Source organism: Semicossyphus pulcher, unplaced genomic scaffold, assembly GCF_022749685.1.
Source record: "Semicossyphus pulcher isolate SPU_LCO1_2020_fin unplaced genomic scaffold, fSemPul1.0.p SCAF_17, whole genome shotgun sequence".
NCBI lineage: Eukaryota > Metazoa > Chordata > Actinopteri > Labriformes > Labridae > Semicossyphus > Semicossyphus pulcher.
Genome location: NW_027211681.1, coordinates 21065082 through 21080937, shown reverse-complemented (window position 1 = coordinate 21080937; position 15856 = coordinate 21065082). Strand labels below are relative to the sequence as shown.

The 15856-nt window shown below is 43.2% G+C and overlaps 1 protein-coding gene across 2 annotated transcripts in view; it reads left to right on the top strand.

The window, feature by feature from the left end:
* The first annotated feature begins 964 nt into the window (after window positions 1-964).
* Window positions 965-15856, top strand: part of grin2ab (glutamate receptor, ionotropic, N-methyl D-aspartate 2A, b) — a 119200-nt gene continuing 104308 nt past the window's right edge. Inside the window, exons 1-3 of one of the 2 annotated variants that reach the window (XM_069665312.1) lie at window positions 965-1073; window positions 1158-1658; window positions 2476-2682. In XM_069665312.1, the coding sequence (XP_069521413.1) occupies window positions 1641-1658; window positions 2476-2682 (225 nt within the window). In that variant the 5' untranslated portion in view covers window positions 965-1073; window positions 1158-1640. Of the gene's footprint in view, window positions 1659-2475; window positions 2683-15856 lie in introns of both variants that reach the window. The other variant, XM_069665311.1, reaches the window with a different exon arrangement.

Here is a 15856-nt window from a genome sequence, read left to right as displayed (position 1 = left end):
GTTTTGTCAGCGCTCCCCAAGGACCCCCTGTGCTGCAGTTTTGATCTGCTAATTATGTTTAATTGAGACTTTGTAATTCACAACCGTTGGCTCTATTTTCCCTTATCTCACCCTTTTAACAAACTCTGGCGCTGATGAGAGAACATGACACATCATCAGCAATAGCCGTTTGGAGGCATTCATTTTGTAGGGTTCCGTATTTTAATTCCGGGGAAGGGGGATTATCTGCATTGGGGACCACTTGATTGGGTTAATCAGTTCAGCGGATATTGAAATGTTTTATCTGTGCGCAGTGGATGCTCTGAGGAGCGGAGGCGCCACGCGGCGACTTGTTTGACGCCGAGACAGTCGTCACAGCATACACACATTCACACACACACACACACACACGCCGAGGAAGCGAGAGAGAGAGAGAGAAAGAGAAAGAGAGAGAGAAGCTTGCACAAACGCGCGCACGCGGTTTCGTTTGGCGAGATGGCACCAGGTGATGCCAAAATCGACGAATGAGGATACGCTGGTGCGCCATACCTCTCGCGCGTCTTCATTTTTTGGAGAAGAGCGCCTCGCAGAGAGACAAGAAGACCCGAGAGAGACGGAAGAGGAAGAGACATATTAGTTTTAACGAGCTCTGAAGTTGGAGTCGCTTTTGTGGAGGGGCAGACATGGCGAAATCTCCCTAGCGCGCGCCCTCTTAACTCGCCACATATCTTTTTGATATTTTATAATGGGGAGATGAAGTCACCCAAGTCCCCCCCACCACCACTACCCCCTGCCCCCCCTCCACCACATCATCCTTCTCCCATTCAGGCCCGTTGCCCATATGTTTAATTAACTAGGCTGATGTGTAAGTACCTTCAGCCAACGAAGCGTGGGCGGACGGGCTGCGGGGTAAAGAGGCTGCCGGAGAATATTTCCTTATTCCTCTCCGCCCGGGAGCATCACCTCCGTCGTGCGGCGTAGAAAGCTACAAAAATAACTCGACCCGTTTCAACTTGTTCCGAATTGTTTGGTGCGTTTTTTTGGAGTGCGTTGCTCGTTCGGGGAGCGCGTGAAGGAGAAGCAGAGGGAAGAGGGTGAGTGAGGAAAAGAGAGAGAGAGAGAGAGTGTGTGCGTATGTGTGTGTTTTGATGTTATTTGTGACGGAATCCCCTCTTCAGTCTCCAAGAATCCGCGAGCGGCGCGAGAAGGAGGAGGAGGACAGGAGAGAAGGAGGAGGAGGAGGCGCGCGGACCTGTCCACGAGCCCTCACTGCGGAACGCGCGGGGCTGCCGCTGGAGATTCCAAAAACCAACGGTTATTTTGGATCCTAGAGTCTAACTGTTCCCCGCACGTCAAAGGCTTTTTCCTCCCCCTTTTCCCAGTTCGTCTCCACCGTTGAAGGGACGGTGTTTGACGTCTTAACCGAGAGGAATACTACCTTTTTACCGGGGGAGAGGTGCTGGTGGAGGGGGAGGTCTTGAGAGGCAGACAGGTGGATTTATCCGTGTTGGTGGTGGTGTCTTTTTGGGGGGACTGGATGGAGGTGAAATTGATGGATTAATTTGACGGAGGACAGTCGTTTATGTGATTCCCACTCCTGCCGAGGGCACCCGAATGGAGTAACAGGCTGCAATGTCATCTCCACCTGGCCGCCTGGAGAGATGTGTCACGGGAATGGGGTGAGTTAGCTTAATTAGTATATTTTTTAGCTTAGCTTGGAACTAACTCGCCTCTCGAGGGGCTGACGCGGAAATTGAGCCGAAATTTTTGGGGTTCAGTGGTTTTATTATCTGTCGCACACTCACTCTCCTTCTCAAAGTGGAGCAGAGGCGGAGGGACGGGTTTGTGCTCCTCTCTCCGCTTCTATGTTCGTCCGAGTCGGCGACACACAACCTGCTGCATGCCCTACATAGAGGAGCCCGGCACCGGAGAGAGGAGCGTGAGGGGAATATTCGCTGAGGAGCCACAGGCTGTTTTTAACGCTCTCACTCTCTCCCCTCCCTCTCTCTCTCTCACTGACACACACACCACACACACATTAAGAGAGAGAGAGAGAGTAACGTTACCATTTTGCCTTTCTCACCCTACACCAACTCACCTTTGAATTTAACTTGTGTTTGGTACGTCATGCAAGCTTTCCATCCAAAAAAGCCCATGTCTCAGCGTCCCCCAAAAAAAGCACTCACGCACGCGCGCAGTTGTGCTCCCACGTACGCAAACATATATCATAACACGCGCACGCACGCAGAAAGGCACAGGAACACGCACAGGCACTGGGAATGAGCTGGTATTTGATGAAATTCAAACTGTTAAAATGCCTGTGAGTCACGAGGACGATAATGACATTGGGTAATAATGTTTATGGCTCATATATATGTAGGCACCAGCCTGCAGGCGCGTGTCCTTTTATAGAAAAGAGTGTAATTCAACAAGTCTGCGCTGCAGAGAGGTGCGATTCAATAAGCAATAGCATTTTTTTATGTACTTGTTTTTCAGATCAAGTTTGAACACTTTTCCTCTGGCTTCACTGACGCTGTGAGAAGGCACCAAAATGCCAGTAAACGGACAGGTCATGGTGGCTGCCTGCACGGGCCCTCACACCACGGCAGCAAAACTCAGCATTCATCGCACGGACTCCGCAGAAGAAGGCGCAAACCCTCCGCGACCGCAAACCTGCAGCTGCCACGCTTTGTGACACCGAAGGTAAGGACCGCGGCTCAGGAAACACAGTCCGTCAGAGCGGCTCGTGCGCGGCGCCGAGAGACGCTAAGCGGCGCTGTTGCATCACATTATCCCCGGCTACTGATGAGAGGCCGTGTAATGAATTCATATCTCAAATTACAGTTTTCAGGCTTTGAATGCAGTCACGTTGTAGAAACACATTTTCTTCCGTTTTCCTCCCGCTTTCCGTGCCAAGTCTGACACACGAAGTGTCTTCTCCTCCTCCCTGGGACATGGAAGCAATCACACACACAAATACACACACACTCACACACACACAGATGTTACATGGGGGGTAACTCTATAGGAGCAGAAGTCTGACATGACAGAATATAAGGCCCTAATTCCCATAAATCTCCATCAGTCTTATCATTCGTGTTGGGAAAGGAAAGCCCGTCATTTTTAATTCTAAGCGCTGACTGTGTATGTGTACAAATTTATCATCATCATTTAGGGCAAATTATCATGCATGCCATACCAGACTTATTGTGTGTGATGTAGAGAGCTGCAGAGAGAGTGTGCCGATGTGCTCAGCAGTAGCCTATTTTCTTGAATAGTGGGATGACACAAAAGGAGATCAACTCTGTAGGGCATAAACGCAATAGAGTGGGGAGCAGTGAATGTCGAGAGCTGTTGCTATCTTCATTAATATAAATATCCTGTGCAAAGCTGCAATGAATTCTGGGGGTGATGTCATACTACCTTTAAACCCTTAACAGTATTTCATAGTGGGTCTACTTTTCTGTTCACTTTTGTTGTTGTTGTTGTTGTTATCGCTCCGGAGGTTGTTTCGTGCTCAGTTGGGCATCGTGTTTTCATCTCTTTCAGTTTGCTATTAACCAACTACAGAAACAAAGCCAAACAGGAAAAGCATAACAATGTAAAAATTCTCAGTGATGCGTTGCATACCATATTCAGAGTCCCATTTTGGCTGCGGCCCTGACATAGTGTTGAAATTATATGTCGAGATGCATCTCGCTGAGCTGTTCACTCAACCGTTTCTGTGTTGGCAAAGCAGGTACTGTAGTTCAGAATTCATTGTCTCCAAGCAGCTTGACAGTGTAGCCAGGAGAGAGACAGTGTTGTTCTGCTTCTCTGCAGTTAAGGCTATTTAATCCCTCACATTAAATGAGCTCTTCTCAACATGTTTTTGTGCCGCCTTTTAACAAGATGGCCCTCTTGAGATTATTCCGATGGCACCTAAGTGGAGCTGTTGAGGTTCACACAAACATTAAGTTCTTGTACCTTTGCTGGTAACAAAGATCCAAATGGTGTCTCTCGTGCATGGCTCTGCTTAACACAATTTACTGTGGAGAAAAAATATTTTTAAAGCAGGTAGTCAGAGAGGTGTCCTGCAGGGACAAGGCTGCAAAAGGTGAGCAACCAGACTTCTGTGTCATCCTGTTCTGAGTGGTTTGTATTAGTGTGCTCAGCTTTTTCAGAGCTGGAGCACAAAATTAGCCCAAAATCTACATATATGCCTGCAAGTGGGGAAGGGTTCAGAGAGCATTCATGCAGAAGCCTCTTTCTTTTCATGAAAGATACATCAAGTTTTTACCTCTGCTGAACTGTTTGTTTTACTGAAGTCATCCCAAAGTATTGCAACTATTCCTGTGACATAGTCCTAAAGAATTGCAGTTTGATCATCATGCATAAAAACTCAGCCATAACATTATAGCTCTTGTATCTGTCAGATTATTTTATGCCGTGTTGTTTGGCTCAGTTAGAAGCTTTTGAGTCTCAAATCCTATATTGAAAATATCTAAGAATTGTCACATCCTTTCCCTTTTTTCCTCTCTCCCTTTTCCATGAGCATAAAGAGGATTTTAGGTAGGAGTACACACACAAGATTGCAACGCAGAGCCTATGAAGAATAATTATAAAGATGCTTAAAAAAGAGAAAAGCCAAAGAAGTTGTGGGTGGAATATGCACCTTCCTGCCCTGCGTTGTAGCTGTTTTTGTCCTGAAGGAGGTATTGACAAATCCGGAGATAAGAGCAACAGCAAATAATCCCTGTATCTGCACAGTATTTTTGGCTCGAGAACACCATCCACTGAAGTTGAAAATAGGGTTCATGGTGGTGTGGCTTTGCCTAGAACATTAACAGCCAAAGCATGTGAAGCCACCGAGCCTCTGGCATGGCCCTCAGCTTCAGCTGTCATCTGCTGAGTGAGTGCTTTCTCTTAAGTCAATTAAACCTGCTACTCTGCCGGTACTGCTCTGCGTCTGATCGTCTCATCCTGACGAAAACCCAACGCCGAAATGTGGTTCCTTTCGCACAACCTCTGTCTGACATATTTAACTCTTTTCTTCTCCGCTGTTAGAAGATGAAAAAAAAAGCTGATTCCCTGCCTTCACAGCCGCTGCCGTCGCACATACAGTCACAGGTCAAATGACGCTCACATGAAGCTCCAGAGGATGAAAATTAGCGGTTTCATTTTTCCTCCTCCTTGCAATTACCAGTGAAAAGGACTGAGTGACATATGATAATGAGTCATTTGACCCCCGCTGATCTTCTGTATATTGATGTGTGATAGTGCCGTCTCAGACACAAGTTAATAACCCAAAAGCCTCTTAAGAACGTGCACTGTTTAATCATTTAATCAAAACACAGTTGGGGGCCTCATTTAATGAGTTAGTGAGCCATACTGATATTACGTAGGCTTTGACTGATATAGGTTTTTGAAGAATGAAGTTGAGGGTAGTTGATGTTTTTTTTGATGATGCATCTGTAAATTTTACCATTTCATGCCTAAAACACAGACATTCAGTCTCTATTACAGATAGAATTTACAGATACAATTCTTTCATCAATAGTTTTTCAATCAATGGTAAATTCCAGATCTATTCTAAATCAGAACATACTGCTGTCGTTTTCATACTTTAACACCACGTCGGTTAGCATTCTTACTACCGTAAAATCCAGAATATAAGTCTGTTTTGGGGGATATCACACAGGGAAAAAGGTTTTCTATAGCTATTTAATAATAAAACATGTATACAAGTTATTTCAACAATATTTTTGACTTATTTTCATTTGAAACACATTGAAAACACACAACTCATAGCCTACCATCTGTTCATCATGTCGAGTTTGCTGTCCTGCAGCTACCGGTGCCGTAGTCGAGCTCAGCCTGCGGTAACGCTGATTGTTGTGAGGGCGGAGGTTGCTCTGGCGATCGCGATGGCGCATGTCCGTGACGAAGCTTTAGCTCGGTTATAGCGCCATCGTTTGGGTTAAATACTGTAACACAATAAAATACCTCGCTGCACAATGACGATGTACACTCACCGGCCACTTCATTGGGTACACCTGAAAAATCTAATGTAATCCAATACACCAGCTCAGACATACGATTTGCTTTTATGTTGCCTGTAATGTGCAGGCTTCTTTCTAAGCTGTCACAGAGGTGTCAAGGTCATAATTGGTGGTGGGGCTGTATGAGCTGCATTATATTCAGAGGTGTTTCTAATACTCTGGCCCCCTCATGTATGTAAATAGGGAGGACAAAAATTAGAGACACATCTCAGTATAATGTAGTTCAGCACAACACCACCTTTAACTACGGCCTCAGTAATAAACATTATTGAATTTAAACACTTCTGACTCTCAACAAAACAAAAGTCAACAAAAACTTCATAAAAGCAGAATCCATGGCAGTGCTGTTGTATTGAACTGCATTAGATTGTACAGGTGTACCTACCTTCCTGCCAGTGGATGTGTATCGTCAAAACGATATGAAAATGTGTTTTTCTATATCATCTCTATCGTGATGTCGCAAAACCAGCGTCCGAACTGCTTTACAGCTATTTTTCCATCATTTTAACGACGCTTGGCGTTCTAATCCTTGCACATGGGAGAGAACCTGGAGCGAACCATAGAGGGAGGCGCTGTCTCAGGCTCAGCCCAAGCAAAAAAACGAAACTCAGTATTTTTTATTTGTCAAGTATTTAATTCACACAGGATTAGGACTAATTATTTGCTAAATTACCAGAAAACATGATGTTTCGTGATCTATATCGTTGTCGAGATATGAAAAATCCTATATCGTGATGTAGGATTCTGGCCATACTCTGCATTTTATCCTGGCATATTGGTCGCACTGGTATATAAGACGCAGCCCATTTTTTAGATGAAAACAATTTATTAAAAGACAGAATTTTATGGTAAATGTTCATAGCCAACACACACCTGCAGAAGTGATTGTAGAAAAGGCGGATCCAGCTTCAGGAGCATTTTTATCTCTTTACTGATGAGATTTCATTTATCCGCCTGGAATAAATCTCCAAATTGTGTTTTTCCAACCTGAAAAATGATAATTCCCCTTGCTCAAGCTCGGATTTGGAAATCAAATTCTACTTTTAATCAGTCTTGATACTTGTATTCTTTGTCATATCTTGAAGGCAGATGGGTTTGATGCAGAAAGTCTGGATACTCTTGATCCTACTTGAGAGGTGGTCACAGGGTGGAAGCAGCGACATCTTGAGGATGATCTGAATGGTTCTGTTTTATAATCCGTCCGAACAGTTTGACATCTGAAATGCATCTGCTGCAGATGGACGGGCCAGCTGGATTGTTGATGAACATGGCTTACTGAACTTTTATTCTTTAGGAGGCTGTTTGAATGATCGTTTTTGGGGTGATTATGTTCTAATAGATGTCTTTGCTGGATTGCTGTCGTGTCTTGGATTCTGTTGGCCGTTCAGTGTTACACTGAATGTTTTCTTTAAAAGCTTAGTTAGTGTACTTTATACTCAAATAGAGACAGCCACATCATTTTCTTCACAAGCGTCTTTTCTGGCCTAGCAAGACAGAATGCAACTATTGATCACATTATTTGGTTAACAGATGGAGAGATAAAGGTTAAAGGGATGTTAAATCATTTATTGACCTGTATTGGCAGTAAGTCAGACCTTATTGGTAACCTAAACGTAACAGTCAGAGTGTGACGGTTCTGGGCAGTATAGAGACACAGAGTGTAGAGAAACACACAGGAGGCGAGTTAAAGTTCAAAAAGGTCTTTACTGAAGAGAAGCGTGGTTATACACAGATCGTCGGTCTGAAAAGAGCAAACAAAACCAGGCAGGCAGCACGGAAACAATCCACAAGTGAAAAGCTGGGAGGATACAAACTTGGAGGGATGTTGGAAAGCGATGAACACACGGGGCAGAGCAAAGACAATCTGGTAGGGCTGCTGGTAAAAGAGGGGGTGTATGAACAGGTCTGACTAATGGAAAAAACCAGGGGCCGGTTGAGTAATGAGCGCAGGTGTGGATAATCAACGAAGCAGGCGACACATAAGGCCGGGAACATAAACGGAAGGAGTCTTTCAAAATAAAACATGTGCACATAACATCAGGACGTGACACATATTTGTGAAAGCTGTCATTTTCCAGGAAAGATTCAATTAAATATCTGTGAAAGATAAAATCATGTTCTTGTAATACTGCTTAGTCATTTTCCTTAGCAACCAAATGTGATTGGAGGCTTTCTTTTAGTCCTCATCCAACATCTCTAAGCAATGTTAAAAACAGTTAATTAGCTTCTCCTTCGTGATAACAAGTTTAGCGTTATCTTGGTAAATAAAGCTGCATTCATTGATTTTTCTTTGGCCAGCTAGTGGCAAGCTTTTAACGTAACATTGACATATTGTCGCCTCTCAAAGATGTTGCATACTATTACTTCTTCAAACTCAGTAGACATGCAGCAAAAATGCAGTCATTTGGAGGTACAAGTAGCTCCAAAATGCACTGTTTATTGCTTATTCTAGACCAAACCACAGAAACTACTGGGTCTTACATGTGGTTGTGTAGCAGGTAAATGCTATGCTGTCCCCTCGGCTATAGCCTGGCAACGATTTAGCCTCTTGGGACAACGATGAACATGCCGGGCGTGTAGCCAGCGGTTAGCGACAAATGACTTCCAGTCAAGACTTGCTTTTCCGTGTGCTGCGTTACCGAAAAAGAACCAGTTTTTCTTGTGGTTGACTTTAATTAACGGGTCTTACCTTTCCCGAAATTTCAACTTCATGGTGCAGATGAGTAAAAAGTTACCCATGAAGCTTTGTCAGGTCTGTCCTCAAGAGGAGAAGAAAACTACTTTTAAAATGCTCGTTTGCTGAACAGAGGTCGGAAAAATCATTTCTGATGCATTCGAGGAAGTCGGGAAATCTGAATGCTTAACGGCTTTTGTGCACCGTGTCAGGGGATTTATCTGAAGTTGAATTTTAGATCTAGAATAGATTGTTAGCTGTTAGCATGCAGATGTCGGCGCATTACATTCCGCCTGCTTTTGCTCTCCACACGGACTGTTTTTCATGCATATGCCGCAGCTACACCTGCTGATACGTGATTGGTCAATATTACTCGGACTTCAAGAGTAGTACAAACGGAAACCAGACCACCACCACGTCCCTGCCTACAAATTCTACATGTCTATGTAAATAGAGATTAGCTGGTCTCTTAATATGCCGTGTGGTGCCGGTTGCAGGTTGCACACATCACGTTTATCAGAGCATCCTCGCTTCACACAGCTGCCTTTGTGGCTGAAAATGAGTTTGATGAGATGATGAGAGGCTGAACCAAAACGCTCACCAAAGCTGAGAGGAACAAACAGATTGGGGGGATAATTCTCTGTGGGCTCGTCACAACAAGCAACACCTTTTACGTTACATATACTGGAGTGATCTCATCCATTAGTAATATGAAAGTATTGATTTTAAAACCTCAGTTATGTTTGAAAGGTAAACATTACAACCTAAATATTGATAGTCAGTGGTCACCGTTGCACACAGATACACACAGACGTGCTCTCCTTTGAAGTCGGCCTTCATCTTCCAGTTGAGAGCTTAAGGCTTTCAAAATGGTGGATGTTTCATTTTGGATTGTAGCCCCCCACTGTGCCTATTTGAATAGTGTGCTTTTGAATTAGCTTGATTAGTATTAGGCACAACATGTGGCTTTGAGAGTGAGAACACTTCCAGCTTCCTAGGAGGCTTAGTTGTTACCTTAAGTGATGCCTCTTGCACTGTCAGTCTGGGGTTCTCTAAGCTGAGAAAGAGGCTTAGGAGGTGCCTAAGTGCGGTCAGCCTGCCCTGTCATTCTGGCCAACTTAACACCCAAAATCCATATTCCAATTTTATGCTTTTTACAGACACCAGATTGTGGTTCAGACTGATACAACACTGCCCTTGTTAAGTCATTCTTTAGCATTTTAAATCCAATTTGATTCAGTGTTTTCATGGCTAAGAGGAGCAGATCAGTCGCATAAGTGTATCAGCTTTATTTCACCACTTAAGGGATAATTGCAGCGGAGGTCCCACTGATTCCTCGAAAGATGGCTACCACTCAGTTTCATGTCTTACATATGTCAGGGCACAATTAGCCCAGCGTGTCACTGAGGTGATTAATACATTTCTTTTACAATGAATCAGACGTTATTATAGCAGCAGAGATAATGCACAGTAGGGTTTTTTCTTTAAATAGCTGCACAGTCATTTTGTACTGTAGCACCATCGTCCTGGTTCCAAAAGAGGGTGTAAAAGGAGAAAGTTATTGTAATCCTCTTGATAAGCTCGCAGCTACATTACGAAAGAGAAAGTCTGGCACTATGTGCTCAGTACGAACTGTGCCAATGATGTTAAGTCCATATAAAAAAACTTCACTCAGCTTCAGAGCAAGTCAAATGGATTTATTATTCCCCCTTATTCTTTTCCTTGAGAAGTTCCTTTCATCCGCATTCAGTTAATTAAGTTTTTTAAGTAAGATTTCCTTTTAAAACTGTGCGACGGGGAAAGTTTTTCATTCAAGTGTTACAGGCCACAAACACTTGTTAGTGTTTTATCTTGTTAGTAAGCGCTTAATGTTGGCAGACATTCACTGATGCAACCCCTACTGTGTGTGTGTTTGTGTTTCAATTACACTTTTTCAGAAAGCAGTTTGACAGCATAAAACTACAGCAGTCCAAAGTAATTAAACCTGACAAAAAAAACAGATTAAATTGCTGGTTATGTTTGTAAAGTAACAAATAGTTTAGATTCTCTATCAAGGAAACTCTTTTACTCCTCAGCCTCAGGGTTGGGCTGTATTTTCTACTAGACAAAGACAAAAACTACCGCACGGGAACAAAGCTTTAACCAAAGCCCACCTGCTCCAATTTGTTTCCTGCAAAGCCAGAAAAAAACTGAATGGCCCATTCATTGCCATGAAAGATGCTGCATACACCAAAGACACTTCTTCATGCTTCTGTTCTGCTCGTATGCCATAGACACGTGTGCAGGGAGTCCTTTTCTGGCCAAACTGAGAGTATGCGGGTTAGACATTCCCTCTGGCTGAGCCGACTGACTTCCTGTCATTTCAAAATGTAATTGGACCAGATTAAATTCTGATCACACAGAACATTTTTCAGGGCAGTTTGTAATAACCCAGTAAATGTGTTCTCTGTTTTACTACCGCTTCGATTCATTGCGTGCTGGAAATCTGCCCTTTTGGCGGGTCTCTTGTTCATAGTCTTTACATTTCAACTAAATTCTATGATCATGCAAATAGAGGGATTATGCAGATTGGGTAGGTGGAGCAGGTGGATTTATCAACAAACATGGCGCCTTCCAGGGAGGCAATGCTGCTGTAGGTGTTGTACTTTGTTTCCCTTCACAGGCTAGATATTTAGTAGCATTTCATGTGCGGTTCGGTATAATTTCTTTTGAAGGAATGTTTACTGTATGGATTGTATTTACACGTGCTGTAGATCCACTTACAATATATTGTTACAATAGAACTCCACCTATGTGTTATAACACTTATATCAAGAGACAGATGTCTGTGGCAGGTCTACGAGGGGCCGTACTAATCCCTTCATAAGCGCTCTAAACTGCTACAGCTAAAAGGCTTATTAGCTAGCTTCTACTGAGGCTACTCTACAATGTTAGTGTGCCCTCTTTTCACTTTTTAAGTGAGCAAAGGTGTTAAGAAAATATACACGTTCATGCCTGTAGACTCTGTGCTTGGCAAGTTTGAGTTTGCTGCCATACATCAGTGTCGCAGCCTGCTGTCAGCCTGTCACCGGCAGGAGAGTGATGTTAGTGTTTAATGCAAATATGACTTTGATTAAAATGTTTTGATGGGGCGAATGCTAAGAAGTTCTACCCAAGGGCGTGTCAAAAAGGTAGACGCACAGTCACAGGCGCGCTCATGAGAGGATGATAAAATATGAATTCAATGTTTTGGGAAGAGTTATCTAAGAGCGGTTTGAGATTGTTGCTCCAAGAGTGGAGTGTTTTTCAAAATTAAGCAGTTTAATCCATTATTGATTCGGTAAAAGCCATCCATGCTCACTTAGACTGCTGTTAGTGTGTTTTTGCCTCAGACAAAGGTCTCTCTCGTCTCCAATTTGTACAAACACGGCACCGAGGAGACTTCCTGCAGCATCGTCTCTGCTTTTATTGATTCTGCTGTTGATTTTCCTTGTGTGTTATTTATCTGATTGTGAAGCACAGTGTAGCTTTAATTTGAAAAATGCCAAATAGCAACGATTATTACCTTCATCGAGTAATTGGAGATTAACCATTGAATTTCTAACAAAGCCCTTGCCTTAATTTAAGTGGTGCACAGTGGTCTTTGAATCGCCTCCCAGCGCACCGATTGTTCGAGGATATGCTGCTTACCTTGGAGAAACACACTTAATTAATAATATGTAAACAAAAATAGAAACAGGCAATAGGTGCAGTTGGTTTCAGAATATAAAACACAACATTTGAATATTAATAAATGCCCATAATAATAAATGATTGTGTGGCATGAAACAACACATTACACTGTGAAATGGATTCTATGCCTCTGATTATCCGGGATGTTAGAAACAAACTGACAGCAAAGCAGCTGAGATGCATCTTGCCACCAGCTCTAAAGACATCATCAAATATAATGATACTTGATTTCCACATGAATAGGACCCTGATCACTCTGTGATTTAGTGTGTCAGCATGTAGTCAGTTTACATTAATTTTTTTCTACACAGTCCTGTTGAAAACTCTGCCAGGCAGCAAGACGCAGAGGCCAAAAATATTCCCCAAACATCCGCAAATCATCTCAAATATATTACTTCAGGTATAATGCCGCCTTCCACGCCGGCGACAGGTGCTGTCTCAGCCAGACGGGGCATCTGGTGATGTGGGAACATTTGAAGCCTCTGTCTCCTTCTGCCAAGTGCGTTTTTTAACAGCACTGAGCAACACATCAAAACACATATGCTGACCAGATACCAGTGCCCAGAGATGTATGATCAAGAATAGATCCCATGTTGGGGGCTTTTTAAAGCCTGGCATCAAATGTATGACTGTTTTAATATTGGAGACACTGAATCTGCGAAATTGCTGCCTTCATCTGTCTGTCGCGCATTCAATCAAACAGCAGGCCCCCTTTACATAATGGCTGAATTTAAACATGACAGGAACACTAAAGAATAGAGCCACAATGCTGTGTCACTGCTAAAGAACAATGATGAGAGGAAATAATGATTAAGTGGTGTTAAATCCCTTACGGGCTTCATTATTTTAAAAGTTATTTGCCTGTTGAAGTCTTCATTTACGACCATCCTTAACATGAGGGATGCTCGCCAATCTCCTGAGTAGTAAAATCCCTAATAAATCTTCACTTTGGTTTCACAGTTTATTAGACACAGAATTCTGATGCCTGTTAAGAGTTGAAAGTGTAGGGAAGATTAGATTCACATTTTGTAACCTCTTTTACCCTTCACTGAGGTAGGAGAGGGCGACATGAATATATACACCGATCAGCCATAACATTACGACCACAGACAGGTGAAGTGAATGACATTGTCATTTGTAATAGCACCTGGCAGTGGGTGGGATATGTTAGGCAGCAAGTGAACAGTTTGTCCTCGATGTTGATGTGTTGGAAGAAGGAAAAATGGACAAGCGTGAGCGACTTTGACAAGGGCAACTTGTGGTGGCTAGACGACTCAGTCAGAGCATCTCCAAAACTGCAGCTCCTGTGGGGTGTTCCCGGTTCGCAGAGGTCAGTACCGACCAAAAGTGGTCCAAGGAAGGAAAACAAATGAACCGGCGACAGGGTCATGGGCGGACAAGGCTCATTGATGCACCTGGGGAGCGAAGGCTGGCCCGTGTTGTCCGATCCAACAGAAGAGCTACTGTAGCTCAGAACAGCTGAAACAGTTAATGCTGGTTCAGAACCCACAATGCAGACCGGTCAGGGTGCCCATGCTGACCACTGTACACCGCCGAAAGCGCCTACAATGGACACGTGAGCATCAGAATTGGACCACGGAGCGATGGAAGAAGGTGGCCTGGTCTGATGAATCACGTTTTCTTTTACATCATGTGGATGGCCGGGTGCGTGTGCGTTCCTTACCTGTGGAAGACATGGCACCAGGATGCAGTATGGGAAGAAGACGAGCCGGTGAAAGCAGTGTGACGCTTTGGGCAAAGTTCTGCTGGGAAACCTTGAGTCCTGCCATTCATGTGGATGTTACTTTGACACGTACCACCTACCTAAACATTGTTGCAGACCAAGTAGACCCCTTCATGGAACAGTATTCCCTCATGGCAGTGGCCTCTTTCAGCAGGATGATACGCCCTGCCACACTGCAATAATGGTACAGGAATGGTTTGAGGAACACGACAACGAGTTCAAGGTGTTGATTCTGCCTCCAGATTCCCCAGATCTCAATCCAATCAAGCATCTGTGGGATGTGCTGGACAAACAAAGTCCGATCCATGGAGGCCTCACCTCGCAGCTTATAGGACTTAAAGGATCTGCTGCTGACTTCTTGGTGCCAGAGACCTCAGCACACCTTCAGAGGTCTAGTGGAATCCATGCCTCGACGGGTCAGGGCTGTTATGGTGGCAAAAGGGGGACCTACACTATATTAGGCAGGTGGTCATAATGTTATAGCTGATTGGTGTATATACCTCTGTTGCAATGGGCCGGTTGTATCAGGCTGTTGTAGGCAACATTACTGCTTTATGGCAATATTGGATTTTTACATGATTGTTACATGAATGTGTTGAATTACATCACATCAATTTAATTCACTATATTAGTCTATTTTTATGGATGAATATCTCAGAAATTTAAATATGTATGAAATTCTTCATCACTGATATAAAGGATCTAAACCATAATAACTCATATCTACAGCTGCTGTATGAGCTCAAGCCATCCTCCACATAAGACACCAGATAAGAGTAGGAGAAGCTCATTTGACCATAAATGTCTCATGATATTCAACATGTGTCTGCCTTGAAGAAGTCATATCATTATTGTGATACTCTTAGCTTGTTAAAGCAATAGAAGAAATTTGGTGAACTAATACATGTCTTCACTTTCATCTATAATAGATTGTTCAAGAGAGGCGCGCACTTGTCGTGCATTAAAATAAGTACAAATCCAGTTTTTTGTTAAAAATTAAACAACTTATTCCATTATAACATCAGATTATCTAACAAGGCTTACCAATGATTGTCTACAACTGCCGTGTGTCATTTTAATGTTTCAGGTCGTTTCAATAATTGAAAGCTGAAAAAAATCACATTGTAAATTCATAAGGATGGCACAGTCTCGGCTTATACTGCGCTATGTTCTTGTAGCCTTGGTGTTTATACAGTTTGGAGGCGGCTAGACTCTAAACATAAAGACACGTTTAAGTAAACAGACTGTTAATGCAAAAGTTTGTCATATAATAAATCCTTCAAACTTGTGCACAGACTATACTTAATGTACCTTGTCAGTGCTTCTAACACTGCAAGTGCTTTGACTGAAACATATTCATTAGCTTAAATCATAATATATACATGCAAACATTCACGTCTTAGATTCATAATTATCCTCCCTCAGATCCTAAATACAATGAAGTGCATTTCTAATGTGAAATATAATCAAGCTTCCTCACAATATGCACTCTCTCCATCCCTCCAAGGTCACAGCTATACTGCCTGAAAGATGATACACTTCCTTACTTTGGCACGGCTTCATAATAGCTTCATAATAATTTTATTTTCGTGCCCTTTCTTCCCTTGTCTTGCTTCACCCTCAACCTTTTGCCATTATAGTATCCTCCACGGGGGCTGTGTCTTTTTCTGGCTTTACAATGTGCCGCACGGAAACACAAATACCCTC